The sequence below is a fragment of the Mustela putorius genome, unplaced genomic scaffold, assembly GCF_011764305.1.
Source record: "Mustela putorius furo isolate JIRA1106 unplaced genomic scaffold, ASM1176430v1.1 tig00000997_pilon_pilon_pilon, whole genome shotgun sequence".
Classification (NCBI taxonomy): Eukaryota; Metazoa; Chordata; class Mammalia; order Carnivora; family Mustelidae; genus Mustela; species Mustela putorius.
The window spans coordinates 3813536-3836623 of record NW_025421527.1 but is presented as its reverse complement, the minus strand read 5'-3'; the positions used below and the strand labels follow the sequence as shown (position 1 = coordinate 3836623).

Sequence of the window (23088 nt, the reverse complement as noted above, 5' to 3'; positions counted from 1 at the left end):
GGGCAGGAAGGGGCCTGGGAGGAGGGAAGCAGGATGCCCCGTCAGGGGGCGGCTGGGTGCACGCGGCCAGCAGGTCCAGGAGGAGCCGCAGGCAGGGGCAGACAGGCACCTTGGCCCTGTGGCCGGGTCTCTGCTCCTGACAGAGGGCCTGCAGCCGTAACCAGAGGATACCGCTCCCTGTGCTCGGGGGTCCTGTCCTGAGTCTGCAGGAGCGAGTTCCAAGGGGGCCCAGCAGCTGGTCTGGAGTGGCCTTGAAGTTCATCTGCGTTGAGAAAACGGGCTCCTCGTGCAGGAGACTTTATAGCAGTGACGGCCTGGTGGAAGGACAGATCGGGAGGGGGTAGCCTGGGGATCCTTGTTGTGTCCAGGTCTCCCCTCATAGGCTTCCAGGGAGGTTAGTGAAGAGGGGGACCTCGGCATGGGGGAGGGGAGCAAACAGGTGGAGAGAGAGACCCCAGTCCCTCACGGCCCCTCCAGCTCTCTGATTCAGGCCAGGGGGTCCCTGTGAGTTGGGGGAGGGCGGGTCACATGGCCAAGCCCTAACTGAGGGCCTCTGAGGACAGGCGCCTGCAGACCCGGTGACCGCAGGATCCCGCAGCAGACAGATCTGGTCTGCTACTCACTGAGAACAATCCCAGAGGGGAGAGGGGAGAAGCCAGGACAGCCCACATGTGGGAGGCAGAGCCAGGCCACGCTGCCCGGGGTGACGGCCAGAGGGCTCAGCCCTGAGATGCCAGGACCGTGGGCAGGTCCGTGTCCCAGACCCGTGGCATCATGAACGTGGACAGCACGTGCAGGACCAACACCTCCTCCTCCCTGACTGTGCGTCCCAGTCCCGCTGGGGGACATTCTGGGGTCTCCGTAGGAAATCCAGGCCCCTGAGACCAAGGACACACGTTCCCTCTTGTGTCCTCAGCTGTCACACGGGCCCTTCAGGGCGTGGGTGCAGAAGGATGTTTGCTGGATGGGGGGACGACTCTGCTTCCAGAAGCTTTGGGGTGGACCTGGGACAACTCTCCTCTGGACACTAAGCCCCGATGTGGGTAACTGACCGCACCCGAAGCAACCTAAGATTCCTCCCACGGGCATCACCGCAGACAAAGGGCCTCAGGCCTGTCTGGTCTCATCCCGGGAAGGTGATCTAGACCCAGTCCCGGCTCAGAGCCCCGCCTGCTTGAGCTCTGCTCCCCGATCTCCCACCGCCTGGTTCCAGAGGTCCTGCCAGAGAAGGCTGCTGCTCCCACCCCCCACCGACCCTAGTGAGCACCTGCCTCACCCCTGCCCCAGCAGGCCCAGACCCAGGACCTGCTGCTGCTTGTGGGGGCCTCAAAGGGTGGGTGCTGGGCTCAGGGTTCAGCTTCCTCTTCTAGTGGACATTTCCCAGAGTAGGTGATGGCTCGTGATGACAGAGCAGGAGCTCCAAAGGAACTTTGCTCCAAAAAAGGAAGAAGGAACCTGAACCCCGTGATCATACATGTTGTGAATCTCAGAGTAAAGGATAAAACTGACGTTGCCCTGGAGTCGGGGCGGTGAACATCTCAGGAGGGATGTGGTTGTCGCGTTTCCATATTCATCTGACCTCGGCCCCCCATCCCGTGTTGAGGAGCGTCTCTCACAGCTCATGTCCCTGGATCCCACGAGAATCACTAATGAGGGTCAATCGGGGGCCCGAGTGTGGACACACTGAGTGACAGCGGCAGAGCTGTGCTGAGTTCTCCTCACGTGTCCTTTGTCCCTTCTTGCTGTCCCCACAGGGCAGCTCCTGGGCCACAAGCTCCTTTCCCTGAACCCCTGTATGGTTACAGTAGCATGACCCTATCCATACACTGAGCGTGAGCTGTTTAGGGGGGACACGTCAGCCCACGACCCAGACCTTCCTCAATGGTGGACTCATCTTTCTGCCAACAGTTCATGAGCTCCTACTGTGCACCAGCTCCTCTCCAGGTGCTCTCTCTCTCTCTCTCTCACACACACACACGTATGTACGTACGAGTGCACCCAGCGAACCCTCTGCCTTCCCCCCTGCCTTCCTCCCGTTCCTCCATGGGGAAAGCCATGTGCGGGAACCACAGTCCATATGGCGAGCAGGGCTCTGCATGGAAAAGCAGGGTGGGGGGCTCAGCACCCGGCAGTGTGGTTTCCAGGTTACACCAGGAGGTCAGAACAGGTTCCCCAAGAAGGAGACTTCTGAGAAAAGACTGGAAGGAGGTGAGGAGTGACTGTGGACATCTGGGGAATCACTTTCGTGGCGCAGGTGACAGCCCATGGAGTGGTCCTTAGGTGGGACCTGCCTGCTCTGTTCCAGGAGCAGGAAGTCAGAGTGGCTGGAGCATCTATGAGCCCAGGCAAGACGGGTAGGAGATGGAGGTCAGAAGGTAACAGGGCCCCATCGGGTCCATCCTGACCGAGAATCCCAGGATGCCTGAGCCAGAGGGGCCTCAGAGTCGGCCCCATAACCCACCCCGTGCTGGACAGCTGAGAGAACCAGGGGACAGGGGAGGCACTGGGACAGAACTTGGCTTCTGAACAGTCTTTTTCAGACCTGGCTCTGGCCGGAGCAGAGCTGGCCTGGGCTGGGGCAGGGCTGCGTTGTCTTCTCTTCACGTGTCCAGGACAGACCTGCTCCCCGTGGCCCAGGAAGGGGAGGCTGGGAGCCCTGGGTGCAGGCGGCTGTCGCTGCGGCCCCTTCCACCAGGGGGCGCCGCTCGCACAGCTTCCCCCGCAGACACCTGGAGAGCTCAGGGCTGGGGTCAGGTCATTCCTAAGGCTGCCCCAGGGCTGAACACTTAGGCCCATAAGACAGGAGAGAGCCTGTTCTTGCCCTGTCACTGCACTCTGGACTCAACACCACAGACACAAATGCGTTCATTTGACAGGCAAACAGGGTGGCCAGAATGTTCGATTTGCATTTGTGCGTTGACCTGCGAGGACGACCATCTCTCGGGCTCCTGCACCTGATCCGTCCCGTCTCTGCGCGCCCTGTGCTCGCGCCCTTGGCTTGGGTAGCGACCTTGGCTTGGGTAGCGACCGTGGTGGTGTGATTTCTCTCATTGATGCACAAAGGGGACCTGAGCTTTTATAAAGGTTCCCTCAGTGTCCGCGTCTGTGTGGAGAGCCGGGGCGTGGGGGCGGTGGGAGCACAGGGGAGTGAGCGAGCTCTCTGTGGCCACACCCGGAATCTGCCCATCAATGTGAGGCAGAAGCAGAATGAGTGACCCAGTGATTCTGACTGCAGAGCTCAGCCCCTGTCTGCACTGTGAAGAGCTGTAGACCCCAAGTTAGGGCCTGGTTCACATGAGGCGTCCTGCAGGAGACCCCCTCCCACCACAAGAGCCTGGAAAGAGCTATAGGAAAGGTCACCCCCAGATAGGAAGGGAAGGGTCCCTTACCCTGTCCCCAAGCCCCCGCAGACAGTGTCACAGCCCAGCTGGTCAGTGCAGAGGCCTTGGGAGGCTGTCCTGGCCCCTCACTCACACACACACTCTCCTTAGCCGGGACACAAGCACACTGGGGAGTGGGGCGGGGTGCACACCAGGGCCTGAGATTGTAGACAGAGCTCTCCCGACAAAGCAGGACTCTGGAAAGTGAGACTCTGATCTGCCGGTGATCTCAGCCTCGGCTCCCAAGCAGGAGAAAGCCTGCTGTCCCTAAGAGAGGTTTGAGGGTGGTTTGCCCGTCCTGGGGATGTGAGGGCATCCCAGACAGGACCTAGTACCCCTTTCTCCCCCTCAACCCTCAAGAGTCTGGAGAAATTAAGATGTGGATACTAGATAGTCCCCTGCTGCCCACCTCCCTCCTTCATTCCTGCCTCCTGAGCCCCCAGCAAAGCCCACCTCGGAGCTGCCCCTCTGATCTGGCCCCCTCCCAGGAAGTGGTTGACCTGGAGCATCAGGGTCTGAGAGTGGAACTGGCTGCCCCACAGGGAGCCCAAGACTATCCAGACCCAGGTCACATCTACTCACTAGACATGAGGTAATTTTGAAGTTACAAGCTGATGCTTCCCCAAATGAATGGACCTCCAGAACATTCCCTGTAATGTCTAGACCTTGATTATCATGGGATTTATAATCAATTTTCTGATGCTCTTCTGCATACCAAGACAGGTAGTATGTCTGCTACTTCCTTCTCATTGGTCATATCATGGTGATGGAATCCCCATGGGAGGTCAGCATGAGGGCAGATGGACTGAGACATGATCCCAGCAGCTATGATCCCAGGACAGCTGAGGTCCGTGGCTGGATGCACACTGAGTGGGTCCAAACATAGGAGCTTGTCTTGGCAGAACCATGTGGGCATCTCAGGGTAGGTCATCTGCAGGGACAATGACATTCAACTTCACCTGGTTGATGTGGGGGCTTGGGTGGGCTTTCCTAGCAGCCCAGACGAGGGACAAATGATTTCTGAGCAGATGTTCCTCATCTCCCACCAACAAATATTGAACAGGTACCAGGAAGCAGCTCTGTCCACGTCACAGGTGATGGGACAGAGAACAAGGGGACGATTCTGCCCTCAAACTGCCTGCAGGCTCGTGAGGGAGAAATGACACGGAAACAAAGGACCCCCATGAGCTTGAGCTGCATTTGTGAGCTGCACAGGGAGCAGCTGAGAAAGGGAAGAGGGAGCGGAGAGACTGTTCCTCACACAGACTTTATCTGGTCACTTTTGCCAAAGAAATCAGGAAAGCAGGAGCTCTAGAGTCTTGGAGAGTCTCCCCTGGAGGAGAGTTGACCAGGACCCAAGATCTGGTCTATCCCACTAATGCCCATGATTGTGGAGGTTTGGAAGGGAGTGAGATGACAGGGAGTGGCCAGAAACATCTGGGTCCCTCTCCACTCCACCTGGATGGGGACGCAGTAGAAGGAACAAGATGCACTGAGAGATTTATGGACATCTCAAGTCCCATCCACCCAGATTATATCTTCTGCATCATGGGGATATACAGTTTCCCTTCCCACAACCCTCTAACATGGACGGGCAGGACTGAACCACTCGGAGACCACGTGTCCAGTGCCTTCTCAGGGACTCATCACCTCTGTGTCCTCAAGCCTTCCTCCAACCTCTGGCTGTGCGGCCAATGAAGAGTCATGCCGTAGCTGGACCATGGCCACTGGGCACGTGCGTGTCAGTGTCTGTCAACATTTCTCTCCTTCCCGGCTGGCCCTTTACTGTTGGACACAACATTTTACTAAAAAACTTCTACACAGAAAATCTGTTCTGATGAGCAGCGCTGATATCCTGCGTTACCTTATTCTGTCCCGAGAAGCTCAGAGGATCTGGAAGGACAGGCCTGTCCAGGCATCACAGCTCGGCTCCTCCCCACGCCTGTCCTCCCTCTGCATCCAGGTCTGGGTGTGGTGTCCATGCACCTGCTGAGGTCCCCCTGGGACAGAAGATGCCCTGGGAGTCTCCTCAGGCTGTGTGGACCCTATGACAAGAAGGGAAATGTGACACTCACTGGGACAGTCACTGACAGTGGGAGAAGGGGTAGGAAGAAGTGAGGGTGAGAGAGACGATCTCAGGAAAATCAGCCGATGGGGAAACTGAAGCCCGGTGTGGACAGCAGGTGGTGTGGTTTCTGTGGGGCCATTCAGTGTGTGTGCTGGGATGGGGTAGGAATAGGAGCAGGCAGAGGAAGGTCAGGGAGCACTCAGATGGGTGCTGCTCAGACAGGAGACTGGACGCAGGACTGAAGGCCCAGGTCACTCTGGAATCAGTGTTCCTAGTCTGTGCTGAGGGAGCTGGGTTAGCAGGAAGGAGATAGGAAGAGACGTGCTGTGGGTAGTAGTCAGGATTCTGCAGGAACCAGCAGTATAGGACGCTTATAGATCCAGAGAGATGCGCTGTAAGGAAAGGCTCACACTGTTATAGAGGCTGGTGAGTCAGGTCTGCGGGGAGGGTGAGCCAGGCTGAGATGCAGGGAAGATCTGCTGCTGGGGTTCAAGTCCAAGGTCGTCAGAGGAGACACAAGGACGAGACAATACCCCAGTTCCCAGTCCGATGGCCGTATGCTGTCGAATTCTTCCTTGCTCACGGGAGGTCAGTCTTTGCTCTTGCTGAGGCCTTCAACTGATGGAGTGAGGCCCACCCACACTGTGGAGGGCAGTCTGCTCTACTCAAAGATCATCATGGACCCTCTTTATAGGTTTGTCTGCATAGAATATCCTGGGGAATTTACAGAAAATTCCTGGGGCTCTTAAGTGGGTTTGCCAAGACTACAGGATATAAGACCAACAGGGAGGGAAGACACCCATCGAACACTAGTCAGGATGTAGTACAGGTTTGTTTATTTATTTTCTCAGTCATTCCTATTTTACACTGACCTTATTTCTTTGTAAACACACACTTGAGCAGATACAAACCATGCCGGCCATATATGAACATCATTTTTCATCACCATTCCATTTTGTCTTCAAGGATAAAAATCCAAATTTACTAACCTACTCATTCATTCCTCCAAGGATTGAAAACTGACAACATTCTCTTTAATCAGGTTTTCCGAGTATGAACTCTAATGTTCAACACAACCAAACCCACTAGGTCCTCCATCAAATATGGTATCATTTCTAAAATAGTTATAAGAAGATAATTATATACAAGCACCTTGGTTCACAGTTCCAAAACTAATTAACTATTATTTCAAACAGATAAGGAGACACTAATTTCCACTGATAGGAATTGTGACGTCAAGAGTTTGTAAAATGTTGTCAGACAAAAGGTGTACACAAAGATGGTCACGTGATGTAAACTGTATGTCTGATACCAAGGGTATGATTCAGTGTGTGACGGGTGCACGTGAGAGAGATGCAGGTTTTATGAAGGTGCTCAGTGTAGACATACTGTGATGCAGATACAGTTCAACAGAAATACCAGGTACAAGAAAAGATCATCTCCAGGGAACCTGGGTGGCTCAGTTGGTTAAGCAACCGCCTTTGGCTCAGGTCACGTTCCCGCAGTCCTGGGATCGAGTCCCGCATCAGGCTCCCAGCTCCACGGGGAGTCGGCTTCTCCCTCTGACCTTCTCCCCGCTCGTGCTCTCTCACTGTCTCTCAAATAAATAAATAAAAATCTTAAAAAAAAAAAAGAAGATCATCTCCATTATGGTGTTCATCGTGTTAAAATACACGGAGAAAAAAACTAGAGGAAAAAGTTAAAACGGCTTATTACTAGATAGTGCAATTTTAGATAATTTCTCTAAAAACTTCGCTAAGCTTTTCTGTTTTTTTTTTTTTTTTTTCCCCCCAGGTTTCTGAAACAAATGAATTTTGTGATTCTCAGAATATAAATTTAAGGTTTGGGGCAAGTCAACTACATGACTTAGTACAGCCCATTTCTCCCAATGATTACAACCCCAAACCTTGGGCAAAACAAAAGCAAGTACGTGAGGGCTCTGAAAAGTGCCCGGCCTTCGGATTGGGGAAGGAGGAAGTCAAAACCAGTGAGACCCAGGATGGACGTGAGTTTCAGGGGCTTTTCCTTTCTTCTTTTTCTTTCTGGTTTGACCCCTTGATGGGCCAAGTCCCCAACCTACGTGGCCAGAGCACGGAGCATAACCTCAGAGAGAACCAAGAAAGAGGGTCCCGGTGAGCCAGAGAGTGTGGGGAGCAAATCCTGCTCCTTACCGCCTGCCTGGCCCCGCGGCTAGCCTCCGAGTTCAGCGTCCCACGAAGCCTGAGCGACGCCTGCAGAGCGTCTGCGGCCCCGGAGAGAAGTGGGACGTAAGAACGGAGCCCCGTGGCCAGCAGCGCGCGAGAAGAATCCTCGTGTCTTCCTGTTTCCTGTCTCTCCTCTCACTCGGGGGAGTCTGGTCCGGTCTCTCCCAGCACGCGGGGAGGACGGGGGAGGAGGGGTCGGTGGGAAGTCGTGTAGCTATCACATCCGGAGAGCCCCGGGTTTCTAGCTAGGGCCCCACGTAGCCGAAAGATTCGGGGAAATCTCAGAAAGGAAAGAGCAAGAAAAGGATCCCCATCACAAGTCCTAAGCCCGCCTTCGAACGGCACCGCGGAGGACAGAGCTGAGGGACAGCCGCAGAGACGTTGACACCTGCCCTGGGACTTAATCCACCACCCGAGTCCCAGGCTATGTGCTGAATGACACCCGTGCGCCGTGGACCCGAGCGCCGTAATGCAGGCTATGATGTCACTGACAGGGGACCAGCACCCACAGAGGGTGAGGCAGGACTGGCCAGACGGGCAATGTGACACAGAGACAAATCAGCTCCATCCCCAGACGGTGTTGATAAGACCCAGAGTCTCACGATAAACCCCCACATCTGGATAAAGTCCAAAGTAACTAGAAGGGTCCCTGGCTGTCTCAGTCCATGGGCCATGTGAGTCTCAATCCCAGGGTCATGAGTTCAAGCCCCACACTGGGCATGGGGCCCACAACAACCTGAAACACAGAATTGGTGCAATCTGACCTCCACAACTCAAGAAAAGGACAGTCGGGCCCCTGGGTGGCTCAGTCGGTTGAGTGTCTGACTCTTGATGTCAGGTCAGGTCCTGATCTCAGGTTGTGAGTTCAAGCCTCGAATTGGGCTCCAAAGGACACACTGAGCCTCTGAAAACAAGACCCTCGTTGTCGGACACCCAGAGAAGCACCCCTAGCTTCTCACGGCTACTGGTTGCACATCCTTTTCATCTCGGGGTCGCATCTGCAGCCCCCCCAGCAATGTACCCCGAGCCACACCTGACATGGGTATTTAAGCCTCTTTGCTTAGATTTAAAAGGAAAAGGAAAAGTCCTTTAAATATCCAGAATGGATCAGCTTGGGTTTAAAAAATTTTCTATATGTCATCTAGAACCGAATGTCTTTGGTGTCCTCCTGGGCTGGTTTCCCCAAACCGCTCAGGTCCAGCTCCAAGCAGGCTGTGGGCAGAGCCAGACCTGGCTGAGCCTTGAGGTGCCAGGAAGCCTCAGGCCAGCAAGTTCCTCCAGAGAAGGGGCAGGAGAAAAGCTGCTCCTTGTCCTTCTCCTTCCTCTGCGGGGACCTGGTGACAGGGACGTAAGGGTTTCCTCTGAAGGCCCGTAGCAGGTGCACATCTGTCCATGCACACGGCTCCTCAGGCTTAAAGCTCAGGGGCTCAGGGGGTGCTGCCAGGGGCAGGAGGGGGTGCTAACATGGATTTGGAAGTTGGTGCTCTGGGTCCCGGAGTGCACTCAGGCTCCCGAGTGGTCTGCAGACGCGGACAGTCATCCAGTCCAGGCCCACGGCGTGGGTGAGAGGGTGGGACAGGGTGGGGGGGCAGGGAGCCCCGCGTGGCTCTGGGGGGTACCGTGGCCTCGTGCCCTCACCTCCAGTCCTCACCCCCGCACTGTCCGGGCTGCACTGAGGATAGGAATCACGTCAAACGTGTCACCCACCGTGTGCGGTGTGGCTAATGACAGCGTCACCACCTGCCGGAGTTCCTGCTTCCCAGTGCCCGGGACGTGGTTTCTCCCTGCTCCCCGCCCACCAGCAAGTGAGTTGTAGGGACCCGGAAGGGAACAGAGCTGAGCTCAGAAACGGACCACACGACTCAGGGACACAGCCGTGCTCTGCCAGCTACCCCGATGGGACAGTGTTCTCGGACACCTCGAGTCCTCCTTTCTACTGGGATCTACGTGTTTGCGGGACAGCCCTAGTTCTGACCAGACAGCTGCACGGCTGGAGGCTGGTGTGTGTGTGTGTGTGTGTGCGCGCGCACGCGCGCAAGCACCCTCCTGTATGGACACTGAGGTTTGGGGATGAGAAGCATCTCTGATTTCCTCTGATCTGAGGGGATCTACCTGCTTCCAGTGGATCTCCAGGCTCAGCTGCGAGATGAAGAGGAAGGGGCATTTGAGACACACTTTGTCTTATTTGAATTACTAATTCGGGCCAACAGCAGGTCTCTTTGTCACGGTGGGAATGGTGGTAAGGCATAGAAGGAGAGAAAATGTCCCTTACCAAGGGGAGAACTTACAGTATTTCCCTGGGATCGGGTGAGCAGCTCCCACGCCCCCCCCCCCACTCCTGCACATTCATTGTCTGATTACACACGTGATCACAGCTTCTGATTTCCGTCCTGCGGGAGAGGAGCTCCTGCTCTTTCTCACCAGGTCCCCGGTATTACAGAAAGGGACGTGGGGGACGTGACCCTGCGAGGAGAGGCCAGAGGAAGACATAGGGGCACGGTTGTAGCCCATGGGTCTGGCGGGCAGCAATGGGGCTCAGCAGAGGGCGTGGGTGGGGAGGCTTCCCTGGGCATCAGCAGTGTGACTGGTCCCTGAACCCCAGGAGCCGGGGCCCCAGAGAGAGGAGGACACGGGGGATGGGAAGGGTCCTGCCCAAACCCTGGGAAGCACCGCCCTATGAGCGAAGAGTCTTTGGGGGGGAAGGCGGAGAGTCTGGCAGGACGGCAGGAGGGCCCGGGTCCAGGGGAGTGACCTTCAGGGAACACGAGGAGAGGGGGTTAGATCAGGAAAGGGGCATCAAAGGTGTCACATGGGGGTCACCTCCTGGTGCTCTAAGGGTCCCCTTGAGGTGAGACCAAGGTGTGGGCTCAGGTGTGGAGCAGGGGCAGCACGGGGACCGGGTGAGGACTGCAGGGGAGGAGCCGGCAGGGTCAGGGGGACGAGCCAGAGAGAGGCCTGCAGGAGACGACACGTCCCCAGAGAAGTGCCCTGAATTGCAGGGAAAGTCCTCACTGAGCCCCGAGGAGCTCAGCATCCTGTGTGGGGACAGCAGAGAGGGGGACGTGACTGTCACTGTGTGCAGTCAGTTAAAGCTCACTGTCAGGAACTAGAAACTTCTGCCTGTGCTGAGCAGTAGGAGCCGGACCGTTGTCCAGCAGGACAGGACAGAAGGAGGCTGGCCAGGACGTGGGACAGCCAGCCGAGTCCCGGAGAGACGGGCCTGGAGCTCCGTTCCCTGGGCTGAGTCCTGACTCTGTCGCTCCCAACCGTGCGGCCTGGAGAGTCAGCCTTTCTGGCTCCTTCTACTGATCTGTAAAGTGGACACAAGGATCCCCACCGCACAGAGAGTCCATGAGGACTCAATGAGTTAGCAGCGAGCAGAATGTCCAAACAGTGCGGGTCACAGAGCCCGCCCTCAGCAAGCAGGGACAACTATGAATTCACGTTGTCTGTAAAGAGTTCTCAGTGCAGGACTGACAGCTGGGGTGCTCACGACGGGCCCAGGGGGTTGGTTTGATTTTCCATGGTTTGTCCCAGAGGCTGAGGGTCTGGAAGCCAGTTTGATGTCGTACAGATAAAGGGGAAGGTGGGGCCATCTTGGGTTGTCACGTAGCAAAGGCTGAGCATTCCTGTAACAGGTTTGGACCAATTTATTTACTTAGTTTCTCCTGATCTACCACTGTGTGTGTCTCACGGGGAGGATTTAGCACAGAAAGAACTGCTGGACCCATCTAGTCCTCCTCAGAGCCGTCACAGGTGGAAGAGGCAGGCACAGAGCTGCGGGCGTCATGCTCACGACACAGGTGTCCCCGGGGTGGGATTCTCCTGCTTCTTCCCATTAAAACGCGGTCATGGCGTGGCCTGGCCTGCGGACCTCACTGTAGACAGTAGTGAGAGATTTCTCCTCTTCTAGATGTGGTTCTCCCCTACCCTGCAGTGCAGACAGAGGGTTCCAGGGACACCTGAGGACCGCTGATGCCCCAGAGGGACCCACACAGACACATTGCTGCTGACACGACCTCCCCCAGCACTCTGCCCTGTATGGACCCCAGGAGAATTTTCTTAGTTAATACTGTGTTGTCTGGAAAGGGTTACGGATACATGGAGACAAAAGCCTGCACGTGACTGGGATCGACAGGCACACACCCAGGCATAGAGGGACTTGGGACAATCCAGGCTGCCTCCTCCCCGGCCTCACCTTGTCCCTGTGGCCTCTGGACCCCTGCTGGCTCAGCTCTGCATAGTGGATGCCACCATCCGGGTCCCTGGGCTCCTCCTTCGATCCTGCCTCTGAGTCACACACAGATGGAGCTTGAGTCTCAGCCTGGAAGCCTGTACCTTCCCCCTCCATGACCCCCAGGGCCATAGCCACACCTGCCAGCCTCCTGCAGGGACATTCCCTGAGCAGCAAAATGCAGGAGAAAAGGAGCCCAGAGTTCAACGGGGGAGTGGTGGTGGGGTGGTGGTGTCTGGACATGGGAAGGAGAAGTGCAACCTGCCTGTCCCAGGCTCCACGTGCTTCTTCATCCCACGTCTCTTCCAAAGGTACAGCCCAGCTCCAGCTCCGAGGATCAGCAGCCCGACCATAACAGACGCCAGGATACCAGGCAAGTGGGCAGCACCGGTCTGTCCTTGTGGATCTGTTTCCATCGCAGAGAGAGAGTGAAGAAGATTAAGGCGACAGGGAACTGAGGACGCCCACTGCCAGGCACATGGAGACTCTGAAGGGACCTGGTCAGAAGCTCGAGAGGGAGGAGCATGGCAGAGGCTCTCACTCAGCCTGTTCCTGAGCTCCTGCTTGGGGCCGCGGTGCTGAGAGCAGCAGGACATGGTGCCTGCCCTTGAGGAGCCCCTCAGCAGGGGGAGGGCTGACACACGCCAGGGGATGCCAGCCAGAGCCATCTCAGGGCACTAGAGCTACAGCCTGTCCCAAGGTCATCAGGGAGGGCCTCCTGGAGGAGGTGATGGGCAAGCCTGGTCTTGAGGGAGGAGTAGGAGATTGCCCGATATTCAGGGTGAGGCATCCCAGGATGGAGACTCATGACCATGAATGGCTGTGACAGCTCTCCAGTCCTTGGAGCTGCTGGCACCCACTGGGGCAGGCCAGAGAGGGACCAGGTTGGTGGAGCCGGGTGGGAGGATGAGAGGGAGGCAGGAGCCTGTTTCCAGAGGGTCCTGTGGGTCCCTGAGCCATGAGCTTCCTCTGGGATCAAGGATATTGAGGCAGCAGGTCCCCCAGCAGCACAAGGGGGGAAGGGGTGGAGGAGCGATGGGGCACAGGGGGAACCAAGTCATTCATTCACTCAGGGACACGCTGACTGTGAGCAAAGGGCCTGAGGCCGAGGCCGGGACAGGCATTCCAAGGAGCAGCAGACATGGCCACTGCCCTCCAGGGGTTCAGGCTGCACAGGACACTAATCCTGGGCCAGCGCATCAGCTCCCAGGGTGGGGCCACTGACCACTCCTTAGAGGAGACGAGGTGTGAGGGCAGGACAGCAGCAGCTCCTGCAGGGCCCTGAGCCATCGAGGCTGCGGAGCCCTGTGCAAAGTCTGTTCATGCTGGGACTGCCCTCAGCACGCGGCCCTCTGGGACTGCCCCGGTCACAGGCCCCCAGAGCCAGCTGCAGGGAGGGGGTCCCTGGATGGGAGTAAGTGGGGAGTGGGGGACTCCTGACTTGGAAGGGCTGAGGGCAGAGGGAAGGGCCTGAGCGGAGGCTGGCAGCCGAAGAGAGCGGGACACATCGGGAATGCAAGCCAGCAGGTGGGTGACATGTGTCCCTGAGACCAGAATCGGGCAGAGGAGCACGAGCCCGGAATCATACAGGGAGTCACCGGCCAGACCCCTCCGATGGCACAGACCACGGACACCCCCAACTCGCTTTTCCTGAAAACCACCGTGGACACACTTGGGATGATGGACGAGGGCGGGGAGAGGTACCTGCTGCGTGCTGCCCAGACCAGCAGCACGGGAGCGACACCGAAGGGCAAACGCAGGTTGGGTGTGCCTGCCAGAGTCCTGGATGGGGTGACCAGGTGGCCGGGGGTGACATAAACATGGGGGCAGAAGCCGAGAACCCTCGCCCAGGGCTCTCTGAGTTCCAGGAGAGTCCCTCCCCTCTGGCAGGTGCACTCACCACGGCCACAGACGTCCCCAAGGTCCAGGGTGACATTTTTCTGGTCCACCTGGTTGCTGACCACACAGGTGAGGCTGGGGCTGGGCCGGCTCAGGGGCAGGGTCACAGCCAGGGTCCAGGGGTTGGGGGCTGGTCCTGGGGCCGGTCTCTGCTCCAGCTCCCTGGGGAGACACTCGCTCTCCCAGGACACCATCAGGTCCTCCCTGGTTCTCGGGAGGTCACACTCCAAGGTGAGGTTGCACCAGCCTGGTGTGAGGGACAGATCCATGGCCTGGATCTGGGGACGGGGCACAGGCTCTGGGGCGGGAGGGACAAGAGGACAGTCTGAGGTGAGTGTAGAACATCACAGCTCCTGCTTCCTCCTGCGGATTCTCCTTGGCGCTCTGGCTTCCTCCCACTGAGGACAGGGATTGCATTTGACAGATCACCGAGAAGTGACCCAAATACACAGCAGGAGCTAGAACGGAAGGAGCCAGTGCGTTCAGCTCTTTGTGACTCCGCCAGACTGAGCCTGCCTTACACATCTCCCCGAGATATAATGTGGACCCCACCTACCCAAACCCCATAATTTGAGGACTGACCACAGTGGAGGTCACTAGGAATGGCCTCCCTGAGTTGTGGTTCGATTATACCCTGAGCTTGGGGCCCACATGGGAAGACAAGGGACAGACTGATAGTCAGTTGGAAATCTCTGGTCGTGAGGCTGCAAAGGCCATTGTCTCTCTGGGGCAGGACGACTCCCTGTTTGGGGGCAGGTGGAGGGTGCAGGGAGAGAGAGCTGCTCCCTGAGGGTCTGAGGAGGAGTTACCCTGTGAATTCTCCTCCATCTATCAAGGTTCAGAGCTGGACCGTGGAGTCTGTGAATGAGCTGACTCGGGCTGGGGCTGAGAAGGACGAGCGGCTGTGGTGGGGAGAACCACACATGGGATTCCGGATCCTGCTAGGTGACGATTGTCCCCCAACTCTGGCCATGTTCTGACCCTCAGAGCCCACAGGTGTCTTAGGTTCCAGGGCAAATGGGAACTGAGGTTGAGAACCAGCGGACCCTGGACTAGAGATGGTCTGGATTCCCCAGAGAAGTCTCACGTGATCACAGGGTCCTCACAAGTCGGAGGAGGCAGGAGAGGAGGTGGGAGGGACACGGTGTCAGGGACTCACCCCACCAGTGCCACCTGGGAAGGGGGAGGAATTGGCCTCGATCGAGGGATGCCCCTAGAAGGGGGGACAGGAGCAGAAGTGGATTCTCCCCGGATCCTGCAGAGAGGAGCACAGCCCTGCTGACACCTGGACCTCATGGCAGAGGCTCTGGGGTCTGACTCCCGCCCTACAGCCCAGGAGGACCCCAGGGGGTGGTGTGGTCAGCCACCGATGTGCTGTCACCTGTTACAGCAGCACAAGACAGTAAGAGTCCCACCAAGGACCCTGAGTCCTACGGGGACAATGAGTGTTCCGGCAAAATCCCCGTTTCTCCCCATTCTGTGTTCCGTCCTGAAGCACAGACGTGGCTTGTCCCTGGTGTGAGTCTCAGCTCTGCCTGCACTTGTGCTGACCTCACAGCATCGGATTTCTGGGGAGAAGATCGAGTCCGAAGGCTGCGGTCTGGAAGGAATCCTGCAAGCGGGGCGCTCGGACACTCCCGGGGACAGAGGAAGGGGGTCAGCTGTGGGGCTGGGGGAGGGGCCGCCACGTACCGTAGACCGTCAGGTGGAAATCCTGGTCATACTGTCTTCCTCTCATATAGGACTCTTGAGCCCGGTACAGCCCACTGTCCTCAAGGTTCAGGTTGTCAATCCTCAGGGTCGTTGTGTTGACCACATGGACCCTCTTCTCGTACTTGTCCTGGAAGTTGACCCATCGTGGACCATCTCCCCCGGGACTGACTTGGAGTATGGGTGTGTACACTTTTTGATTTATAATGCCCCAAGTAATACTCTCCAGCTTGGCTCCTGGAGGTAAATCTGGATTTTTGATCATGTGAAACAGCACAGAAGCTCCCAGAGTCCCCTTCAGAGGAACAGGGTTTCCAGAATCGTCCACGGCAGACCCACGGGCTCCAGGACTCTGGGTCACAGCACTGCAGACACCTAGGGCATAGGATACAAAAACTGTCAGTAGTTTTCATTGGGAAAAAAGGCCAAAACCCTAGAAGCCATCTTCCTGAAATCCATCCCGTGTGCCCCCTTTACTGGGAAGACAGGAGATGCCATGAATTTGAGGCGAGGCTGGAATCCCTCCCGGTCCCAGGGGAGTGTCCCCATGAACAGGTCATGGGAACTTGCTCACCTGCAGTGTCCTGACCCCTGACAGCGATAGGACAAATGTCAGGAGATCTCAGGTCCGAAGCACGAGCACCTTTTGGGGCCACAGCGAGTGCATTTCTGCCGGAGGCAGTTTCTCACGGGGCTGCAGAGACCCCTCGTGGCCACAGGCCGTGTGAGCTCTGCCCTTGGTGGGGGTCCGCCCCCAGGGCTCCCCTCTAAGGAGCAGAGTTTTGCTAACATCGTGGACGGCCCTCAGGGACAGCGGGTCTGACAGGAGTGTGACCCCATCTTGTTTTCACCCTGTGTCCCGCTCGCTGTGATAACATCTGTCGCTGTGTTGTGGGCAGCCCCGTGGAGAGACCCCCATGGGGAGGGACGGAGGGCAGCCTCTGGCCAACAGCCAGGGAGGGGTGAGGTCCTGACATGGCTCCCACAGGCTCCACTGAGTCGGGCGCAGCCACACTGCACCCCTCCAGTCCCGCTAGCACGTCGGGACACAAGTGCCACGCGTCCCACAGCCCAGTGCTCCAGCCCTCTCTTCAGAAAGCGAATTGGCCAAAACCTTGATTTTGGGCTCTCAGCCTCCAGAACCAGGAGATAAAAAGATTGTGTTGTTTAAGGGTTTACACTGTCCTGTTTCGGCAGCCCAGGAACCTGAGGCAGGAGCCCAGGAATGCAGCCCTCACCCCACGTAGCCCCAGTGAGGGCTCCTGGGGTTGCCTGGGCTCCTGGACAGCAGGTCACAGGTGTGAGCTCTGGGGTGAGACACAGCTGGGGTCACATTCTAGATCTTCCCTTCACGGGGTGAGCGGACCCGGGCTATTTCCTAAAGTGTCTAAGCCTGGAGCTCCCACATGGGAACCACCAGGACGGGATGTGAGTGTGTCCCCGGGGCTCCTGCAAGGATTGAATGTGACGACACACGAGAAAGCCCCACAGTGGCTGCTTCCTTGTCGTCTCCCCAGTGTGTGAGGGCTGCGGGGAGTTTACAGGTACCTGGGCCACCTGCCGCTCGCTCACCGGAGACCACAGGCTCCCCATGAACGTGAGGCCGTTTCCCTACGTTTACTGCTTCGTCTGATTCTGAGCATCTCGGAATCCCAGGACAACCCCCTGACGCAGGCAGGTGTGGAGTGTCGTGCCCTTTCCAAGGTGAGAAGGTTGCATTTCAGCCACATTCAGCACTTTTGTCTTAAATATTAAGCAGATTCCACATTCCAGTAAAGGTGGGCACTAGACATGGAAATGCAGCTTCTCCCCGACCTCTGAGCCCCACTGCCATGTTACCCTTTCCACAGGCTGTTTCTGTTCCAGGTTCCCGTGTGTCCCTCCTTCGGGGGTCTCTGCACAGACCCCTGTCTCCCTGTGTGTCTCCACCTGCACGACCCCACACCACCTGCGCTGCTCTGCTCCCCCCTTCTCTGCACGGTTTGGGACCAGAAGGGATTCTAGCATAGCCTCTAGCCTGCGTCTGCACACGGGGACGTCTCATGAACAGCTGTCCGGCCACACGTGGGGCTCTAGTTCCCTCCACGTGTGATGGGCGGTCAGGTGGCTCTGGTTCCTGCCATCAGGTCCCATGAGCAGCCTGGGATTGGAGGCTCTGCACACAGGGACGTACGGAGTCACACGCAGGGGCGTATCTGTCCTGTTCCGTGCCCATAAGTCACACAGGTACATGTGCATCATCATGGGGCATACGTGTTATACACGGGGACATATGTGCCACAGAAGAGAGCATACATGCTACACGGGGCACACAAGTCACGCACAGGTGTATGTACAACACGCTATGGAGCACACAACATGTGGGCACATGCACCTCACATGCGGGGCACACACCTCGCTCTCAGGTGTGCACGCGTCACACACAGGTGTGTCTACAGCACACGCTGGGCTATACATGCCACACTTGTGTGTGTACAGGTCGCACATGACCGCGTATCCACCACACATGAGTGTACACACCACAGGCAGCTGCATATGCACCACACGTGGGTGTGCGAACATCACACTTGGTGGTGTAGACAGTCCCTGTGGGTGTGCAGACACTGGGATAACCCACTAGTGGGTCTTAGACCAAAGGCAGCTCCATCTCAGCCTCGGACAGACCCTGCTCATCGCCTCCTGAGAGCGACCCCGGCAGCTCTCCCCGCAATAATGCTGAGGTTCCCACCGGCACACGGTGATCAAGCTTTCTGCCCTTCGCCAGACTGATGAGAACATTATGTCCCATTATATCTAAGGAACATTCCTCCTGTGAATGAGCCTGGCGGTTCCTCATGAATTAATGCACAGAACGACAGTGTCCCGTCACACCCGCGTCCCCACCCAGTCCACGGCCACGGCCCATCTCGTGTGTAAATACGCAGAGTGTGGTGCACACAGGACGCCAACCCCGAGTCTGAGAAGCCGCCCTTGTTCCAACAGGGGATGGTGCCTGGGGCTCCCCGAGGGACAGCAGATCTGCCCCCAGGACAGCACCTGCCCGTGGGCTGCCTCCCAGGAATTCTGAGCCCACACTGTCACTCTCAGTGCCCCCGTGTGTGTCAGAGTGGTCTGCCCCAGGGGACATGGACACGGACGCTAGTGTTTCTGCCGACCACGGGCAGCACCTGTGGCTCTAGCCAGGCTGTTCCTGAGCGGCTGCTCCGTACCTCCTCCCCGCCCTGCGACAGCTCGCTGTCCTGAGCGGGCTGGGCACACCAGGGTCCACACACCGGGGTCCACACACCGGGGCTGGAGCGTGGCAGACCCCACTCAGCAGCAGAGACAGAGACAGAGACAGAGACAGAGACAGAGGCAGCGGAGGCCCGAGGACTGCAGGAAGCCTCAAGATGCATCTGCCCATTCCTCCTTGGAGGCCGGAGGAGGTGACCACAGGTGGTCCTGGGCTCTGGGTTCTGAAGGGGTCAAGCGGGCTCCCCGACTGTCCGTCCCCGGCAGGACACAGGAGGAGGACAGGTCAGGAGGAAGACACAGAGCAGAGGCCTCAGAGAAGCTACAGGTCAGTCCTGTCCAGGGGGAGACCCCAAACCCCGGATGTCACAGCCGGAGGGGCTTTGAGGGGACCTTTCACAGAGGAGGGGCTTCCTTGGGGAGAACTTGTCCTGAGTCATTCAGGGCAGAGCCAGACCTAGAGTTGGCTCCGCTCTTCCCTAGCTCAGTGGCTCCCGTGTAGAAACCTGCCATGCACCCTCCCCCGGCGGTCCTGCTCTCCCCTGCCCTGCGCAGGGCTCCCTCCTCCTAGCACTGCTGTCTGGTCAGTGGGGTCTGAGCAGATCTGGGGTCTCACCCCCCAGCTATTGTCCCGGGAGAGGGGACTCAAGTACTCAGTGGGCTTTGGCAGGGAAGGGACGTGGGGCTGCCTGAGGGTTAACCGGCCCCTGCTGGAAAGGGGGGAACCCGGGACAGAGGAGGCTCAGCCCTCAGGCTGCAGGGGAGGAGCGGCCCAGAAGCTGGAAGCCCACTCAGGACAGGAGGAAGACCCGACAGTGCTCAGATCTGCAGAAGGTGCTGACCCCAAGGAGGGGCAGAAGGTCAGGGGCGGGTGGCTGTGAGCTAGAGAGTCCGAGTTTATTTAAATTAGAGGAAATTTGACTTTCAACCATCAACAGAACATTTTGTCTTTCTCTTTCTTCCCTCCAGTCCTCCCGTAGTTCCTTTCTCTCTTATCTAATCTTCCAGCCTAGCCGTTAATGGAGGAAACGATGTAATTTCCTGTGTGTCTCCATTTAAATAACATTGAAAAGAGTGGAAAGCCCACAATTGTTGATAGAAAGTTACCCTGTTGAAATAGTCTCCAAGCCTTACAAAACTCATTTGCTAATGATTTATCTCCCTGTTTGCAAACGTCCTGGGATCCCAGAAATTCCTTAGAATCCTGCAGGCACGGACAGGCTGGTGTGTTCACAGCAAACATTACAGACAATAACAGCTTTCCATGGGGTCTGCAGAATTCAGAACATCAAGAACTTAGTATTTTTCTCCTTGGTTCTTACTTAATTTACTACACAGAAGCAGATGGTCTCAGATGAAGTAAGAACTGGAAAATCGGGCTCTCCTTATAACAGTCATTCAGTTCCCTTTTGGGACTGCTTCTGCTTCTGTCCTGACCCCCAGGACACCCCGACTGAGCCCAGGTCAGCAGTCTCCCATTCTGGGCTCACCCCTACACACGGCAGGTGGGTGCGGACCCTTCAGTGCTGGGGGCTCCTGTCCTTCCCTTGCAAACAGAATGTCACTGGATTTGGGGCCTCATCTTGCCCAAGGAGCCAGACTAGCGCGGCCCCTCCAGCTCACACAGGGGCTCTGGGTCGGCCCCTGCACACAGCAGTTGCAGAGGCTGCCGGTCCCCTGTGCACGGCAGGGGGGGATGTCCGTCCCCACCCCGGGTCCCTCGCAGCCGCAGCCCCTCCCGTGTCTCCTCCATCCCTCACCGCAGGAGGCTCCAGGGTCTGCAGTGAGAGCAGATTCCCTTCCAGGCAGCTGGGTCGGGGTTCCCAGCCTGGCCTCAGCCCAAAGCTCCCTTTGTTCCCTCTGTCCACCCCGGGGCTCTGACCCAGCGCACCGCGTGTGCTCCGTCCTCACGGAGCTGCTCCGTCTGGTTCTTCAGCACAGACCCCAGCCAGCCCGGGAGCTCCTGCCTCCCTGCCCGCCCGGCGGCCTCCCTCCCGGGGGGCCCGGGCCACTCACTGAGGAGGAGGCTGGTGAATCGCAGGAGCCAGGAGGCCCCGCACAGGTGGGGGTCTTCTGAGCAGGTGCGCATGGCCAGCTGCCTCCCTGCTGGCTCAGCGTGGACTGATTCTGCTTCAAGGAAACATCCAGAATACAGATGTAAGAGGAGGAGGAAAGCTTCTTCACTCACAAGAGCCCTTAGGCTTCTCCGCACCCCAGGGGCGGGGCTGACTGTCAGTTCTGGGACCTCACTGACCAGCCTACAGTAACCCATTCCCATCTCTCATGTTAGCTCAGCACCCACAGGGTGGCCTTAGGAGATAACTGTAGAATAAAGGTGGGAACAGCCCCCCTCTCAGAGGCCCGGTGCCGGAGAGACCCTGTCCCTGTGCTCACAACCAGCCTGGTGGTTCTCCCGTCCCCAACCTGCACCCCTAGGACCCCTGTCCTCTGTCCCTGAGCTCCCACTCAGCCTGGAGCTCCCTGCTCGCCAGTGTCAGCGTGGCCAGGCACAGAGTCCCCTCCTAGAGCCAAGGACACGGGGCCTCTCCTGCTTTGGGCCTGTCCTCTGTCTTTACACCATCTCACGAGTCACATCTCCTTTCTGATGTTCTAGGAACCTCACTGTTGGGTGTCACAGTGAGAAGCTAGGAGCCCGAGAACAAAGCACTCCTGGGAAGAGTCATCCCCACACACCCCAGGGCACACAGGCATGTCCCCACTCCTGGTCCCCAGGGCTCCAGATGGAGCCTAGGGATGACCCTGCCCATCCCCAGGACCAAGCCCACATCCACAGGAGCAGCCCCACAGCCCCCCTTCCCTGTGAGGCTTTGCTAGGTCTGGGCCCATGCTGACACACAGGCAGGGCTGCAGAGGGACACACGCCTTGTGGCCTCAAGCTCAGCAACCCAGGGCCATGGGCATGTATGGAGGGTCAGGTCTGGCCTCTTCTTCCATGAGTTCCTATAACCTCTGAGAACCGTGGCCTCCCGTGGACCCCAGGGGCGCAGCTCCATCACTAACCCCTGGCCGGTGCCCCTTTCCCTGCCCAATGGGTTCTCCCTTAGCTGCCCAGACCCTCAGATCCTCAGGCTGAATCCCCAGGACTGGCCCAGGGCCCCGCACTCTAGGTGGTCAGCCTGTTGGCTGTTGAACCCATTTTATGGATGTGAGACCCGAGTCCTAAGGGTTTGGTCCCCCCGCCAGAGGTGACCCAGCAGAGCAAGAGGCAGGATCTTGACTCCCAACAGTGAACTCTGAGAAAGCCCGTGTCACCGCTGCTCTCCTATCCCAGTGTGTGGCCTCCAGTGATCACCGCATCCAGTCTGGGCTCCCCCCGAACTGCTCTGTGCCCCTCAGCCCAGAGAGCCCTCGGCACTGCCTGTTCCCCCGCTCCCACCCTGTGATGGGAGAGCCCTTCCCTGGGCTGTCCCTGAGCCTTGTGGGCAGAGGCTCCTCAGATAGAGTCCAGATCTGGGCAGCTCATCCCTGGTCCCTTCAGGGTGATGGGGACCAAGCCTGTGCCCCTGTCCCCGATCATTACAGCCCTGAGCGAGCCCTGTCAGTGTAAGAACTGTTTGCTTGTGCAAACCCCAGCTTGGGGTGGGGCACAGGACCCAGGATGGAGCCCCCAGCGGCCTCCTCCTTTCTCACACCCACAGGCAGAGGAAATAAGCCTGTGGTTGTCTCTTGCAAGCTTTGAGGTCCACGGTGAGCCTTTGCAGACCACAGCCTCCGCCTGCACTGGCTGAGTCACACAGAGGACAGACCTCCAGTCCAGCTCAGGGTGGGATTGCTTTTCCCACACTCGAGCTCTTCTGGAAACTTCCATCCCGCCTGGACACAACACCTTCATGGACATAGAGCTGATGACCTTGAGCTGGAGGACACATGCTGGGCAGTATGGCTCCTATACTCAGCTTAGGCTTCGGGCTGGGCACCCTCCTGGAGATGCAGGGACTCTGTCTGTGGCCCGGAGAGGCACGGACTCTCGGACCAGACATAGTGAGGCTGAATCTCTCTTCCCCACACCTTCCCTGCATGTCCCTGGACACAGGGCTGGACCACCCTGAGTCCCAAGCTCTCAACACAGTGGGGGTGGGGAGCTGCTACAGGAGTCACTGGGTGAGTCCCTGGGTCCGTGCAGGGCTGGTGAGCTCACCCATGCTCCAGGAGACTCTGGTGTGCTCCAGAATGCCCTTGGGTGCGAGATGTCGAGCATCAAGAATGGGCTTGCTTTCCTTTCCAGGTTCCCAGGAGCACCCCCGTGCCTCTCCCTTCCTCTCATTTCCTTTCAGAGATGCAGGAATGACCTTGGGGATAGGCAGCCCCTGAGGGGGAAACTCCCTGTCTCAGCTAGTGCCT

The 23088-nt window shown here is 57.8% G+C and overlaps 1 protein-coding gene across 1 annotated transcript; it reads right to left on the bottom strand.

The window, feature by feature from the left end:
* Positions 1-11278: 11278 nt before the first annotated feature.
* LOC123393737 (SLAM family member 9-like) lies at positions 11279-21202 on the bottom strand. The gene is made up of 6 exons (XM_045086673.1): positions 20743-21202; positions 15478-15870; positions 13787-14083; positions 12152-12292; positions 11851-11942; positions 11279-11583 (listed from the first exon to the last, which is right to left on the bottom strand). The coding sequence occupies exons 1-6, from the start codon at positions 21002-21004 to the stop codon at positions 11491-11493; spliced, it is 1278 nt and encodes a 425-aa protein (XP_044942608.1). The 5' UTR covers positions 21005-21202; the 3' UTR covers positions 11279-11490.
* Positions 21203-23088: the final 1886 nt, after the last annotated feature.